This window comes from Spermophilus citellus, assembly GCF_964194105.1.
Source record: "Spermophilus citellus genome assembly, chromosome: 9".
Lineage (NCBI taxonomy): Eukaryota > Metazoa > Chordata > Mammalia > Rodentia > Sciuridae > Spermophilus > Spermophilus citellus.
This window is the reverse complement of record NC_138191.1, coordinates 8858906-8873429: the sequence shown is the minus strand read 5'-3', so window position 1 is coordinate 8873429 and position 14524 is coordinate 8858906. Positions and strand designations below refer to the sequence as shown.

Genomic DNA, 14524 nt, shown 5'->3' with positions numbered 1-14524 from the left:
AATCACTTTTCAAGCTCGGCTTAATGATACAACAAGGCAGAGGGGCCCTGGCAACACTGAGGGTCTTGCTACTCAATCTCTGTCCATCATAGATGTAAAGAACACTTGAGGGGCTGGGTTGTGGCTCAGCGGTAAAGTGCTTGCCTAGCTAGCATGTGTGAGGCACTGGGTTCGATCCTCAGCACCACTTAAACAAATTAAATAAACAAAATAAAGTTAAAAAAAAAGAGAACACTTGAGCTGAGTTCAGTGCTCAGGAAGCCCATCACCACAGGGACCTATTGCCACTCAGTTTTGAAAGATGGGCACAAGCACAGAGGCAGAGCAGACCTGTTGGACCCTCTGGCCAGTGTGGGGAAGCCGGTGTGAAGGTAAGAAAGCCAACTCTGCAGGTGGACATCTTCACCTTGACTCTACTGTGGCTCCAAGGGGATCTCTGCATTTATTCTATGACCTCTGGCTTCCATATTCTTTAGTCACTTCTTTATGAAATAAATCTAAATTCTCCTACTTCCCCCCAAAATCATCCTTAGAGACTAGGCATTACCTGACCTTCTAATGAGAGAGGGACACACTTGGTCACTCCCCTTTTTCTGTGGAAGGGCAAGGGGCAGGAGCAGAGATGGCTGGAGCTAAACTTGCAGCAGAATCAGGACATGACAGACTGGTTTGTTCTTGTTGTTTGTTTGTTTATTTCAGCATCTTTTTTTGCCGGTTACACCCCATTCCTTCATCTAGAACATGCTGAATTCAGCAAGTCCAGCTCTATCATTTCTGTCCCTTGAGTCCACTGGCTTCTGGTCATCTGATACAGCTCTTGCAGCACAGGGGACCTGCCTCTCTTCCTACTCTGAGCACACTTGTGGCCCAAACTGAATGCTGCTGCCTGGGGACTTATTACCAGCCTCGTTTCAGTTCGTCATCTTCGACCCAAGTGATGGCTCCGCTATTCTCCTTGATCCTTGGTGAGTACCTTTGCTTCGGTAGGTTTAGATTTTAGGGTTTTCCGGAAATTTCATTAGGAGAATCTTTTCCCTGCCCAGATTCAAATATCTTTGAAGGATGGCTTTCTCCTTTCTTTCTATACCTATTCTAAGCCCTAAAAACCCCTTGATCCATACCCAATTTATATTTTAATTGCCAGATTTTTTTTCTATCGCCCCATAGTTATACCAACAGATATATGACATTTTTCCCCTTCCTCTTTTCCATTGTTTCCCCCAAATATACTATTATAAGAAGACAAATGAATGAGATGCTAAGTAGCAACAGGTAGAGCAAGGAAAGATGGTTTTTCATTGGCTATTTTGTCTAATTTCCTCTGAAAGGTGCTTCACATAATGTTTCTCTCATTTTCTCCAATTTCCTGTTGCCTAGGCGAGTCTACAAATTAGCATGAATGATCTGGAGGCTTTAATCCTGGCCCCTGGATTCCTTCCTTCCTTCCTTGTAGTGGGACTATGAACCCAGGGCATTATGCATGCTGGGCAAGCACTCTGCCACTGAGCTGCATCCCCAGCCCTCCTGGCTCTTCAATTTCTTAGCTTTGTGAATTTGAAGATTACCATATTTCTCTGAAATCTCCCTAATCTCGACAGTAAGACTAATGTGATGTTTCTCAGAGTTTTTTTTTTCCTTTTAAAGGAGATGTTTCATATGATAACTAATACAGGGCATCTAACAGCATGGGGTAAACCTCTATCCTAGTTGATCACATTCATTTTTATTGTCTTGATGACCTAAGCATTGCTGAAGCCCACAGTCTTTCAATGTAGCACTCGGGTGTCCCGTGTAGGGCACTTGCCATATTTAGCATCCCTACATTTCCCACTGCACCTGACAGCTGATGCTGCCTCTCAGGATGCATTGCTGGCTCTCCCAAGCTCACCTGCAGGCCGGTCTCCTTCATGGATTCTTTCTGGTCTGCAGCTGCTATTGCAGCTATTGACCCTGTGGAGGAGCTCCCAGTTACTCACTAGCTACCCCCCATTTGCACCTGCACACCAGGCTTCACACTTTCCTTCCCATGTGTAATTTTGTGGGGGAGGTTATGCAACAGCTCATCACATATGTACAATATCGCCTTGAGTCTCCCAGAGTCGCAGACAAGACTTCACCGAGTCTGGGAGTGGCCATGTGAGAAAGATGGAGGTCATGGGATTCATGAGAAAGAGTCTGGAAACTAAGAGAAGAAAATATTTCAGGGTTAACCACTGAAATATTTGGATCTGCCTGGAAAGCCCTAGGATGGAGTTCCACAGACACTCAGTCACTCTTTCGTAAACCTATCGAGGGGGTGGCGGGTGAATTCTTCAGTCGCAAATACCAAGGTCTCAGGGACTACTGAAGGTCACAGGGTTCAGGATTCTTTACAGCACTAAGAGGGAGCCTATTGGACAAAAGAATCCAACTATACAGAGATCTCATAGGAAGAAGCTTGATGTTCCAAAGATGTACTGGATGCTTAAATGTGGAGATTCCAAACTCAACATTGAGCTGCTTCTGACCTGTTAATCTATAATCAGTAACCTACAGCCTACAAGTTGAGAATGGCTTTTATATTTTTTAACAGTGGGGGAAATTTTTTTTTTAAAAATCTAATATTTCATGACACATGAAAATACATGAAATTTAAATTTGTGTCTCCATAAATTAAGATGTATCGGAACACAACTGTGTTCATGTATCCACAAGGACATGGCTACTCTCATGTTGTAAAGATAGAGCTAAATAGCTGTGTCAGAGACCCTATGGCCACAAAGCCTGAAATATTCAGTATCTGGCCTTTGAAAGAAGGAGTTTGCTAACTCCAGTCTGAGCGCGGTGTCCTTGAACACTGGCAGATCCTGCCACTCCCCTCCACTCTCTGCACTGCCTCTCTGGAACCTTGACTTTCCCCACCAGGGCATCTTTCCAGGGGCCCCCAGGGCTCTTTTCTGCAGAGCCAAGGGGGTGCATTACCACACTTCTACTTCAGCAGTTATGACCCTCCTATCCTTACCTGGGCTGAAAGCAACACCACTGTAGTGGGAAAGGGCCGGGCCAACTGTGACAGAATTGGTCTCTGGCTTCTAGTCAGTGTCCAGTGTTCTCTGAGGGCGGTCATCAAAGGACACTGTGACCCAGGACGAGAAGGTTACAACTGGACGGATCTTGGAGGTTCTCTATCTATTGCCCTAAGTTTGGCCAGGGCCTTCTAGAGAGTTCTATTTTTAAAAATAAAGCCTTGGAAATTTACTCAATGATCTCACTCACTTCCTCTTTTTTTCTCCCCTCAGTCATTTGCGCTGGACCTGGCCTCTTAGGTAAGACTTCGAAGGGGTGGGGTGGGGGGAAGAGTCCTGACAGGGAGGCCTCTAGGATTAGGAGAGGGGAGATTTTGAAGGTTCCTGGGCTATGAAAAGAGACTATGGTCCCAAACAAGCCGAGTACCTTTCTTTTCAGGTTTCCCATCCCACTCTGTCAGTCTTGTGTGGGTGGATTTTCATTCTAGAGCACAGAATGGTTTGAATGGTTTTTATCCAGCCAAGGAACCTCTCTCCCCACTTGGCCTCTGTGGCCAGAGAAGCTTGGCCAGCATCCAAAAAAACCGAGATAGCTTCATTTCAAGCCCAGAGGCATTTCACTGGCTGGGGTGTAACTTCTTGTGCCCTGATGGGTTCCAACAAATCCAGGTCCTCCTCCCAGACTTCCTGGCACTTTTGAATTAGAAATGCGTCAGCTTCTGTGAAGTTCATGACTTCACCAGTAGAGGGCAGGATGGAGCTCAGCCTCTACGGGCTGCCTCCTGGAGGAATCTGGGCGATACATCCTTGTGCACCCAAGGAGAGCAAGGGAGCGTGGAATGAGTATGCAGGAGTGGAAGGCTGTGACCGTCCAAAGCCAAGGAGGTTGTTTGTGGATTACCAGCTGCTTTTGCACCGTTCCTCCAGTCTGTGCTTTCACTGGATGGCGGTGGCTTTGCCAGAGAGAGAGGCAGCTACAAAATCTGCTATTGGTGTGGCAGATTTTGCCCTGACGGATGCAATTTGATTCCTTAGAGTTCCCCTTCTGGGATCTTGTCCAGAAGCTTAAATTACTTGCTCTTTTTTCTTGGTCTTCAGGGCTGTCCCTCACTGCCAGTGTGGGAGGACAACTGTTTTTGTCACAGCCTCCCCCTTCCCTGGGATGTTGCTCTCCAGCTCGGGGTCTCTCTCAAGCTCTGTGCTGATAAAGCAGGCTAGTGTTGGGCACGCAGCTCTGGGGAGCCCTCAACTCTTTCCTTTCACATCTTTTCCCAGCTCTTCTATTTCCTCCAGCTGAATTTCTTTTGTTGTGGTGGTGGTTGTTATTACTATTGGGATCACTGCTTATTTCTTCTTTCCTGGGAACTGCTCTTGTCTACTTCATAGAAACTGAAAATTCAGGCCAGGCGTGGTGGTGGATGCCTGCAATCCCATTGGCTCGGGAGGCTGAGACAGGAGGATCGAGAGTTCAAAGCCAGGCTCAGCAAAGACGAGGCACGAAGCAACTCAGGGAGACCCTGTCTCTAAATAAAATACAAAATAGGGCTGGGGATGTTGCTCAGTGGTCGAGTGGCCCTGAGTTCAATCCCCGGTACCTCTCTCCCCCAAAAAAGAAGGGAAAAAAATGAAAATTCATTGAAAGTGAGAATTTTACAATCCAAAATAAAATGATAACCTGTGTACAATTCTGAAGGCAGCTTCTTTCTGGAGTACACAATAATAACAATCCAAACTCTAATCTAGATCCAGTGACCCCAAAGCCATTTCTGGGTGACTCTCTTGAATTATATTTTATTCAGATAAGTAAGCTTTAAATTCAAATGTGTAAAAAGTATAAACCTTTTCTTTTAACTTTTAAAAATGATTTTAAATTCTATCTCTAGTTTCTTTTTTCAGTACTAGGGATTGAACCCAGGAGTGCTGTGTCACTGAGATACGTTGCCATCCTTGTTTAATTTTTCTTTTTGGTACTGGGGGATTGAACGCTGGGGTGCTTTACCACTGAGACACATCTTCAGCCCTTTTTAGTTTTTATTTTGAGAGAGGGTCTCACTAAGTTGTTAAGGGTCTTGTTAAATTGCCGAGGCTGGCTTTGAACCTACAATCCTCCTGCCTCAGCCTCCCAAGCTGCCTGGATTATAGGCATGGGCCACTGTGCCCAGCCTTTTCAAAATTTTGAAATTGGGCTAGGGATGTGGCTCAAGAGGTAGTGCACTCGCCTGACATGCGTGCAGCCCAGGTTCGATCCTCAGCACCACATACAAAACAAAACAAAGATGTTGTGTCCGCCGAAAACTAAATAAATATTAAAATTCTCTCTCTCTCTCTTTCTCTCTCTCTCTCTCTCTCTCTCTCTCAAAAAAAAAAAAAAAATCCTCCTGCCTCTGTATCCCAAAATGCTGGGATTACAGGTGTGTGCCACCGTTTCCAACTAATCTTCATTCTTTATATCCGTTTCCCCACCACCAATTAAGGAAATGAAGCAAAAACAAATCAATAAACCAGACATAAACTTCTCATTGTAGTTTAAAAATCAGTCATATTGGAGTTTTCTCACTTAACCACTCCTCTGGGTTGATTTCATGTTCTGGGGAGTTTGTGTAGAGTTAAGACAGGAAGTGGGAAATCTGCTCCTCAGGAGTCATGTGACCCACATTGGCCCTTATTATGCTGTTCATATTCCATCAGGGTATAGACCACAAGTCCAAATGTGACATTTTCTAGAACCCCAGACATGTCTCTCAGTTAATGGTCCCATTACACAAAGCTGTGGCAAATTCAGCTCTCTGTTCTCTTGCTTTGAGGCTACCGTAGACTTGGTGAGATTGTTTTAAGCCTCTAAATATAAGCTCTTTGAGGATAGAAGTCCTCTCTGTCTTGTTCATCACTGTTCTTTGAGTTCATAAAAACAATACCCCAAACATGGTAGGTGCTTAGCAAATATTTAATGTCTGATGAGTTCTTCCCTTGTCACTCGACACAGCCATTTCTCCTCTACTTCTATGCGGTGGTGGAAGGGAAAGAATTTCTCTTCATCTTTTCCATACCCAGAGTTCTCATTCCTCAGAACTTGTCCAGAGGCTCCGTGGTGCCTCTCTCCCACCTGGACCCCTGAAATCCTCTAGTTAAGTACTTGGAGTTGATCTGTCCTGGGCTTTCACTATTGGACAGTGTGACCACCGGATCATCACTTCCATGAGGATCCTTTCCCTCCTTTGTGGAGTACAGGGGTGGACATGATATCTCTATGGATTATCCTGGTTCTGGCCATCAGAGTCTAACAACTCTGCTGGCTCTTTGACTAATCTTTCCCTTAATCTTCAGCGTGAAAGGCTACAGTCAGGTCTGGGTCCTTGAAGGGGGATTTCTTGGTAGGATGCAATTAAAGATGCGGTAGAATCAGAACTCAGAAATGGGGGTCCCCAAGTGTGTCTCCCTCCCCTTCCCTTCTGATCCCTCCTGTCTAGTCCCCTACTTCCCACACCTTCTGTCCAGGGTGGAAGTGTCCCTGAGCATCCTCTGCCCTCCTCCCGGGTCTCCAGCTAACATCCCGTCTCTTTGCAGAGACATCCAGAGTGCGGCTGGTGGGGGGTCCCCACCGCTGCGAAGGGAGAGTGGAGGTGGAACGGAACGGCCAGTGGGGCACCGTGTGTGATGACGGCTGGGACCTGAAGGATGTGGCCGTGGTGTGCCGGGAGCTGGGCTGTGGAGCAGCCAAGAAAACCCCCAGTGGTCGTTTATATGGGCCATACACAGATAAAGGGCAAGAAGTCCTCATCCAAGGGGTCAGGTGCAGCGGAATGGAAGACGCCCTGGCTCAATGTGAGCAAGACGAAGATGTCTATGACTGCTCACACGACGAGGATGCCGGCGCAATTTGCCAGAGTAAGTAGGGCAAGGCTCCAGGGCCCTCTGCCAGCTGCCCGTACCCCGCCCTGGCCACTCTTGTTGGATTTTATTCCCTGTCATGGACTTCCTCCCTGTCCTCTCGTCTCACCCACACTTTCTTAACTCTCAACTCTGGAGATAGATCATCCTCCCTTAGAATGTTACTATTACTTGGTTGTATTAGTGCTTTTTTTTTTTTTTAAAGTTGAAATAGAAATGAGAACGTATTTCTCTTATTTTTATACATGAAAAAAATATGCACAGATCCTGCAACCACTAAACCCTTGTTGACTGGTGTATCTTATACCTGGGGCTGGGCCTGAAGTCGTGGGTGAAGAAATGAGCCCCCAAGACGTCATCTGTGCTTTTTTGATAGTTCCAGTTCTCAAGAGGTCTACCTCTGGTCAGGTAGACAGGGGATGCTCAGAGGAAAGCAACACAATCTTAGAGAGGTGATAGATTGATAGACACATTCATGGATCTCTATTCCTCTATTTCCATACACAGAGAGAGCAAATATTTGCTTTCTATGTACTTTTAATATTTTCTGTGTCTCTGTGTATCTTTTCTCCTCCTGTGATTTATGAGAGGCGAGTCTATGTCTCCTCCTTCTCTGTCTCCCCACAGAATTTATCAGAGAAACAATCACTTTTTGCCTTAATACTATAAGTTAGAAAGACTGAAGATTGGTGAGGGTTGGAAGCACTAATCTGGAATACTTGGTTAACGTCAACATTGAACCCAAATACTTTTTACTGGTCTGGGGCTGGGGCTCAGGGGTGGAGCACTTGCCTCGCACGTGTAAGGCACTGGGGTGAATCATCAGCACCACATAAAATAAATAAATAAAATAAAGAACATACCACCTTCCTACTTAAAACCAAAGTTTTTTTTAACCTTTTATGTGTATATGCTTATGTATCTAATCACCTGTATAATGTATGTATATACACACATATATACAGATATGTGTGTACATATATACATGATACATATACATTTATATATAAATAAATAATACATATATTTAATATACAAACAACATATCTAATATAGTTATAATGACATATAAAACACACATTATATATATTATATGTTATACTATTATAATTCCAGATTGTAAAAAATGATCAATACTTATTATATATTAATTATGACATAAATGGATTATATATCATGTGTAGTAATTATGTAATACACACATTTTATTTATAATGTCTGATATAATATTTAATGTAAATTCATTGTTTATACATAGATATATGTATAATAACGTATTAAAATATTTTGTGTGTAATTATAATAATATATGATACATTGTAATTATGTATTAAAGTATATACTATATTTATCATATATAAAAAGGACTGTGGATATAGCTCAGTGGTAGAGTGCCTCTGGGTTCAATACCCAATACCAAAATACATATGCTATATTTTAATACATAATACATAATGAATTTATAACATGTAAAAACATTTATATTATATTATAGTATATTATAATTATAAATATACTTATATATTATTATTTATGTATCATTATTATAATAATATAATTTTTACATGTAATATAATTATACTATACATATAATATGATATAAATGTTCCATATATATATATATATATATATATATATATATATATATAAATTTATTTTGCCTCTGTCTCTTGGGAAGAGCAATGAGGAGTTGAATGGGAAAACAATTTGAAAGAGTAAAAGGCCACGATAATGACTCGCCCTGGGGTGAGCATGCGCTTCCTTGATTGCTCCCTCACTTCTCCACGAGCATCTCTTGGGCAGTGCCTCGCACTCCAGTGCACAGGGTACTGAACACCAGAAACAGCCCCTGGGCAGTGAGCCCCCTTTTCTGAGACGACCATGTGCTTGCAGGGAGTAGACCCTTCCTGTTTTTGCTCCGCAGACCCAGATTTGTCTCCAGTCCCAGAAAGTGTGCGGCTGGTCGATGGCCCTGGGCCTTGCAAGGGGCGAGTGGAGGTGCAGTATGAGGGCCAGTGGAGCACCGTGTGCAAAACGGGCTGGGACCTCCGGGCTGCGAAGGTGGTGTGCCGGCAACTGGGGTGCGGCAGGGCCCTGCAGACCCACAGCCACTGTAACAAGGCTGCCCAGGGCCAAGGACCCATCTGGGAGAGGGAGATGTTCTGCTCGGGAAGAGAAGCAGCCCTTCAGGATTGCCCCTCTGGGCCTTGGGAGAAGCACAACTGCACGCACGACGAGGACGCGTGGGTGGAATGTGAAGGTAATGGAAGGTGATGCTCGCACATCCAGAGACCAAGGTCATGGGTGAGGTTAAATGGAATTCCATTCAGCATTATTCTCGAGAAGGACTCCTGCACCAGAGGATCCCTGCCAACCTATTGTGCTGTCAATTCTCTTCTTTTAAAATGGCAATTACAATAACTGCCTTTCAGTGCTGGGCATGGTGATGCACACCTGGAATCCCATCTACCTGAAAGGCTGAGGCAGGAGGATCCCAAGTTCAAGGCCAGCCTGGGCAACTTAGTAAGATCCTGTCTCAAGATAAAAAGTAAAAAGGACTCCAAATGTAGCTCCACTGTAGAGCACTACTGGGTTCAATCCCCAATACCACCACCCCCCCCCCAAAAAAAAAAAAGAAAAATTTTTTTAAATAACTTCTTTGAATGTGAAATGCTTAAAATGTTTTAAGCAATATTATGTGCTATATTAATATGAACTGTTATCATACTGAATTCCATATGGTAGAGCACAGCACGTTACTCTGTATCTGTTAAGTTCTTCAATTTTTAAAAACTACCAGAAAGCCATTCATAAATATTAGATTTATAAAATAGGTAGGGGAAGCAAAAAGGTCCTAGCTGAAGGAACATACCTGGCCACAGGGGTTGAAAGCTGATGGAGCGGTGGAGAGCAACTGCAGTCACAGAAATACGTGGAGGGTTTCAAATGTGCTGATGGGGTTTGGTTGGGGAGGATGCAGATGATCTTTTTTTTTTAATATTTAATTTTTACTTGTAGCTGGACATAACACCTTTATTTTATTTATTTATTTTTATGTGATGCTGAGGGTCCATCCCAGGGCCTTGCACGTGCTTAGGAGAATGCTTTACCGCCGAGCCACAACCCCAACCCATGACCTTATTTTTTTCTCTTTTCCCTTTTTCTCTCTAATCTCCAACTTCCTCCTTCACCCTGCAGATGCCTTTGACCTGAGGCTGGTAGGAAGAGATAATCAGTGCTCTGGGAGACTGGAAGTGCTGCACAAGGGCGTGTGGGGCTCTGTCTGTGACGATGGCTGGGGAGAAAAGGAGAACCGAGTGGTGTGCAAGCAACTGGGCTGTGGGGAACCCCTCTCTCTATCCTTCAAAGCCCGGAAAACCTACGGCCCTGGGGTTGGCCGCATCTGGCTGGATGACGTTCGTTGCTCGGGGCAGGAGCAGTCCCTGGAGCAGTGCAAGCACAGGTTTTGGGGGTATCATGACTGTACCCATAAAGAAGATGTGGCTGTGATCTGCTCAGGTAAGTCCTGTAGGGCTGCCGTGGAGGACAATGCAGGATGAAGGGTTGGTGGGGTGAAGTCTGGGGACAAGGGTGGCTCTGCCTGTGCCACAGAGTTGCTCATAATCCTTCCTTATTCTGTGGCTATTTCCAGGGATAGGGCTGAGGCTTTCTGATATGTTTTTTTTTTTTGTTTGTTTGTTCTTTATTTTTATTTTTTTCTAGAGGAATCGGGCTGGGATATAATAAAAAATACAGTCTGAATGTGTCTTGAAAATTATTGGATCAACATCTTTATATTAAGTGTGAACAAAAGTGTGAAAGGATATAAGCCGCTTTTCAAAACCATCAAAATTGTTCTCAAATCACATAGCAGAACCATAACGACCCAGCTTTCCTCTCAATTCAGGGTTAGTTCTCTTCAGTCCTCAAAGGCTAAGTCTGAACCTGGCAGATGCTCCCACCTCATTCTTTTTATTATTACTCCCCAGATTTTATTTCCAGTGGCCTTGAGGCTATGGGCAAGGGCACTCTGAGAAAGTCCTTGGGAGTCTTATTGGAGAGAATAAGACCTGAAATAGACCCCTAAAGGGAGTAGGCAGGAGGAAGCCCTCTCCCAACTTGGGTCAGGGAGTCTGAGTGTAGCCTCTGGGTTGCTGGGTGGCTGACTCAAGAGAGTCACAAGTCGGAAGCCCATTTGTGGAATTAATGAGGGGACCCACTGTGTAGGTCTCTTTGGCTAAGCTATAAAGCTGCAGCTAGGGAAGAGCTGATATTTAACCAAGAAATATGGGGAACAGTTAATGCCTAGGAAGGGACAGATTTAGTGGTAATAGGCCAACGTTTACATCTGCTGCTGCTACTTTGAAATTGTTAAATTTTATGCAGTCACTAAACTACTCTGAACTTCAGTGTTTTCATCTGTAAAATAGACACTGTCCCTCAAAGACTTGTGTAAGACATGAACACGGTTAGCCCTCTGTTTCCATGGCTTCTGCATCTGTGGCTTCAACCAACCGTGAATTGAAAATGCATATTTGATGTGTCACCAACTTTATTTCTGGTACACTTTGGCTTTTTATTCCATATTGATGTTCTTTCAAAATAGAATAAAGAATTCAATTACTCTACTGAAAAAAAAAAGAAATCACATCTGTCCTGAACATGCACAGGATTTTCTTATCATTATTCCCTAAACAAGATAGCATAACAGTTATTTATGTGGCATTTACATTGTGGTAGGTATTATAAGTGACTTAGAGATGAGTTAGAATATATGGGAGGATGTGCTTCAGTTCGATGAAAATTTTTACAATTTTACATACGGGTTTAGAGCATCTTTTTTTTTTTTTTTTTTTTTTTTTTTTTTTGCTATCCTTGAGGGTCCTAGCACCAATTTTCTGTGGATACAGAGGAACAACTGTACAGTTTGTGCCTCACATGGGAACTGGTTCAATTGGCCCCTGGGACACTACACCAGATTCTGACCCAGGTGACATCCACCCGTGTGGGATATCGATGTAGTTGAGCTCTTTCCTGTTCTGAGCACCAGTCTGCTTCCTTAACCAGTCTGCTTCCTTAACCAGTTTAGCTTGAAGGGAATAATTTCTTGCAGGCCTGTCCCCGCTCCTTACTACATGTTCTTCTTGTCTTTACAGGACAGTATCCTGGCCTTGATGCTTGACCTGGCTCCCACTGGCCCCACGTGCCCCTGCTTGTCCCCCGGGCCCCTGATTATCCTGGTGGTCACACTGGTCCTCAGTCTCTCGGGAATCTGAGTGCTGAGGAGACGCCTTGTTCTTGGGGTCAAGCACGCCCCCCCATACCTGTCCTGAGATATAGTTGTTGATTTCCCTGCTGGGGAAGATGACCTTCTCCTGGCATTGCTTTTGACCTTGCCTGCCCCTTCCTCACCTGCCTGGAATCCTCAGGCCGGCCGCTCTGACCATAAGCACAGGCCTTACGAAGGCAAGATCTTCATCTGCTCATTACAGGGATGAAAAAGACAGAGGTAACATTTTAAAGGAAGCGTGTGGAGAAAAATCTTTGGAACTGGGGTGGGGGACGAGACAGAGGCTTTTTGAAATCTTCTTCTCAAGCTTCAGCTGATCATAACAGTAAGCCCACACTTCTCTGCTCGTTCTCGAAGAGGGTAGTTTGCCATTCCAAGAGGGTGGCACAGCAGCGATCTGTAGTCCTGAACTTTTTCATAACGTCAGAAAAAGATATTTCACATTCTGATGGTTCCCATGAAATACTTCTGTCATCTATCCCAGGACAACCTGCCAACATAGTTGACATTTAACCAAGGGAATCTCAGAAATGCATCCAAAGAAAACTTTGATTGGTTCTTGGGAAAAGGTCAGGAGAGAGGTGGACAGAAGTTGGGGAGAGCTACAGTTGTGTCTCATGCCAATCAGAAAGTACCATTTTCATCTTATTAATGGAGACCTGTAAACCTAAGGTACAGAATGACACTAAGGAGACAATCAAGGTTTAACTGTAAAAATCAGCAACTCGAGACTCAGAGGCTAAGTCCATACTTATGCTCTGCCGAGGATTACACTGCATAATAAATCACATATTGCAATCTCAACAGTTGCCGTGTTGTGTGATGTGCTCTTTCCGCCAACAGGGAAGCAGGTATTGTGGTGGGACAGGTTACTCAGAACACACACCAAGTCCCAGTTTTGTCCAAATTGAAGAGTCGTTATTTAGCTGGCCAGCCAGAGACTGCCCCCCACGGGACCCATAACTGTCTCTGCAAGGAACAGCCTGAGCCTGAGCATTTTAGGTTATCTAAAGACAAAAACCACATCTGGGTTGACACAGCTGCAAGCAAGCAGGCACAGAAACTGAATTGGGCAGTTAACGAGACAATGCAGTGGGTACCTTGGTATTTCCCACGGGACTTTCAAGGTTGGCACAGCAGCAAGCAAGCAGAAGGGAAGTGGGTCAAAATGACCCTAGTTCAGTACACGTTAGAGAATGGTTACTAACGTCTACACAATCAATCTCTGACAAGGTACATTGCCCAAGAAAAATGAAAACCAAAGAGAAACTTTTCACATTGTATAAGAATTGCTCATTTGTGTTGCCAAGTATGTAGTGCTAGGTAACTATTAATGGGTAGAGAGGTGGGGCTTTCCCACAGGAGAAGCATTTCTTACATGGAGTCTGTTTGGTCATTGACTGTATAGCCTGGCCGATAACAGGCATGTCTTTTATTTTATACAGGATTAGGTAAAAGAGAACCTGCCTGTAAATGCAACCACATGTGTAACATAACTATCTCCTCTAGGTGGGGAACTTTCTTCCTATTTCCTGCTCTAGCTTGAAACTAAAAGTCAGTTCTGCCACTCTTATACTTTTTTAGAAAAATATTTTATTTTGATTAATGTGTATTAATTGTACTTATTAATGGTCTTCAGTGTGAAATTTCAACACATGCATGCAACATGCACTGATCAAATCCAACCAACTACTAACAGAGGGTGCTAGAGTCTTCCATATTGGTTGTGGGATCCTATGGCTACTAATGATTCTGGAGAGTGTTTCCACCTCCCAACTTGCTATTCCACTGTAGCTCAAATAGTTAAATGAATGGGAAAATAGGTAGAGAAACATCGTTTTTTAAAAGAGAAACAAGTCTTAACAGACATTTTGGGATCTATCCTGTTTCCTCAAACATACTTTGCCTTTAAACGATCAGCTCTTACAAGTCTTCCTGATTTTCCCTATAGACTAAGATCCTGTACCTCTAATCCACGGGCAAGCTAAACTGCCTTGATTGAGTCATTGTGTTAGGCCAGATTTGTGGGACCCCAATAGACCTCCAGGAGCCAAATCCGATGCAAGCACACAAGAGTCTTCATTGCAAGCTCGAGCCTGGACTCACAACCGTTCCCGACTCAGCGGTCCCAGGGAGTGAGTCCCGGTCCTTTGTTCAGTGAGATTTTATAGGTTTTTGGGGGAGATACTCTATGCCTCACAACATCACACAGCAAATCATTCCATACCACAGGAAAATCAAACAACAACTCTTAACATTGATGAGCACATTCACTGGTGGGAACAAGTTGGGTAGGGGTGATTGGTTACTACAAGAGGGGGATTCGTTTGAACTGATTGGT

General features: G+C 44.0%; 1 protein-coding gene across 1 annotated transcript; it reads left to right on the top strand.

Moving 5' to 3' along the window:
- Positions 1–937: 937 nt before the first annotated feature.
- Positions 938–12207, top strand: CD5L (CD5 molecule like; the record flags this gene model as incomplete). Its single annotated transcript, XM_081307966.1, has 6 exons — positions 938–965; positions 3279–3305; positions 6570–6890; positions 8818–9153; positions 10092–10412; positions 12050–12207. The coding sequence occupies 6 exons, from the start codon at positions 938–940 to the stop codon at positions 12073–12075; spliced, it is 1059 nt and encodes a 352-aa protein (XP_081164092.1). The 3' UTR covers positions 12076–12207.
- Positions 12208–14524: the final 2317 nt, after the last annotated feature.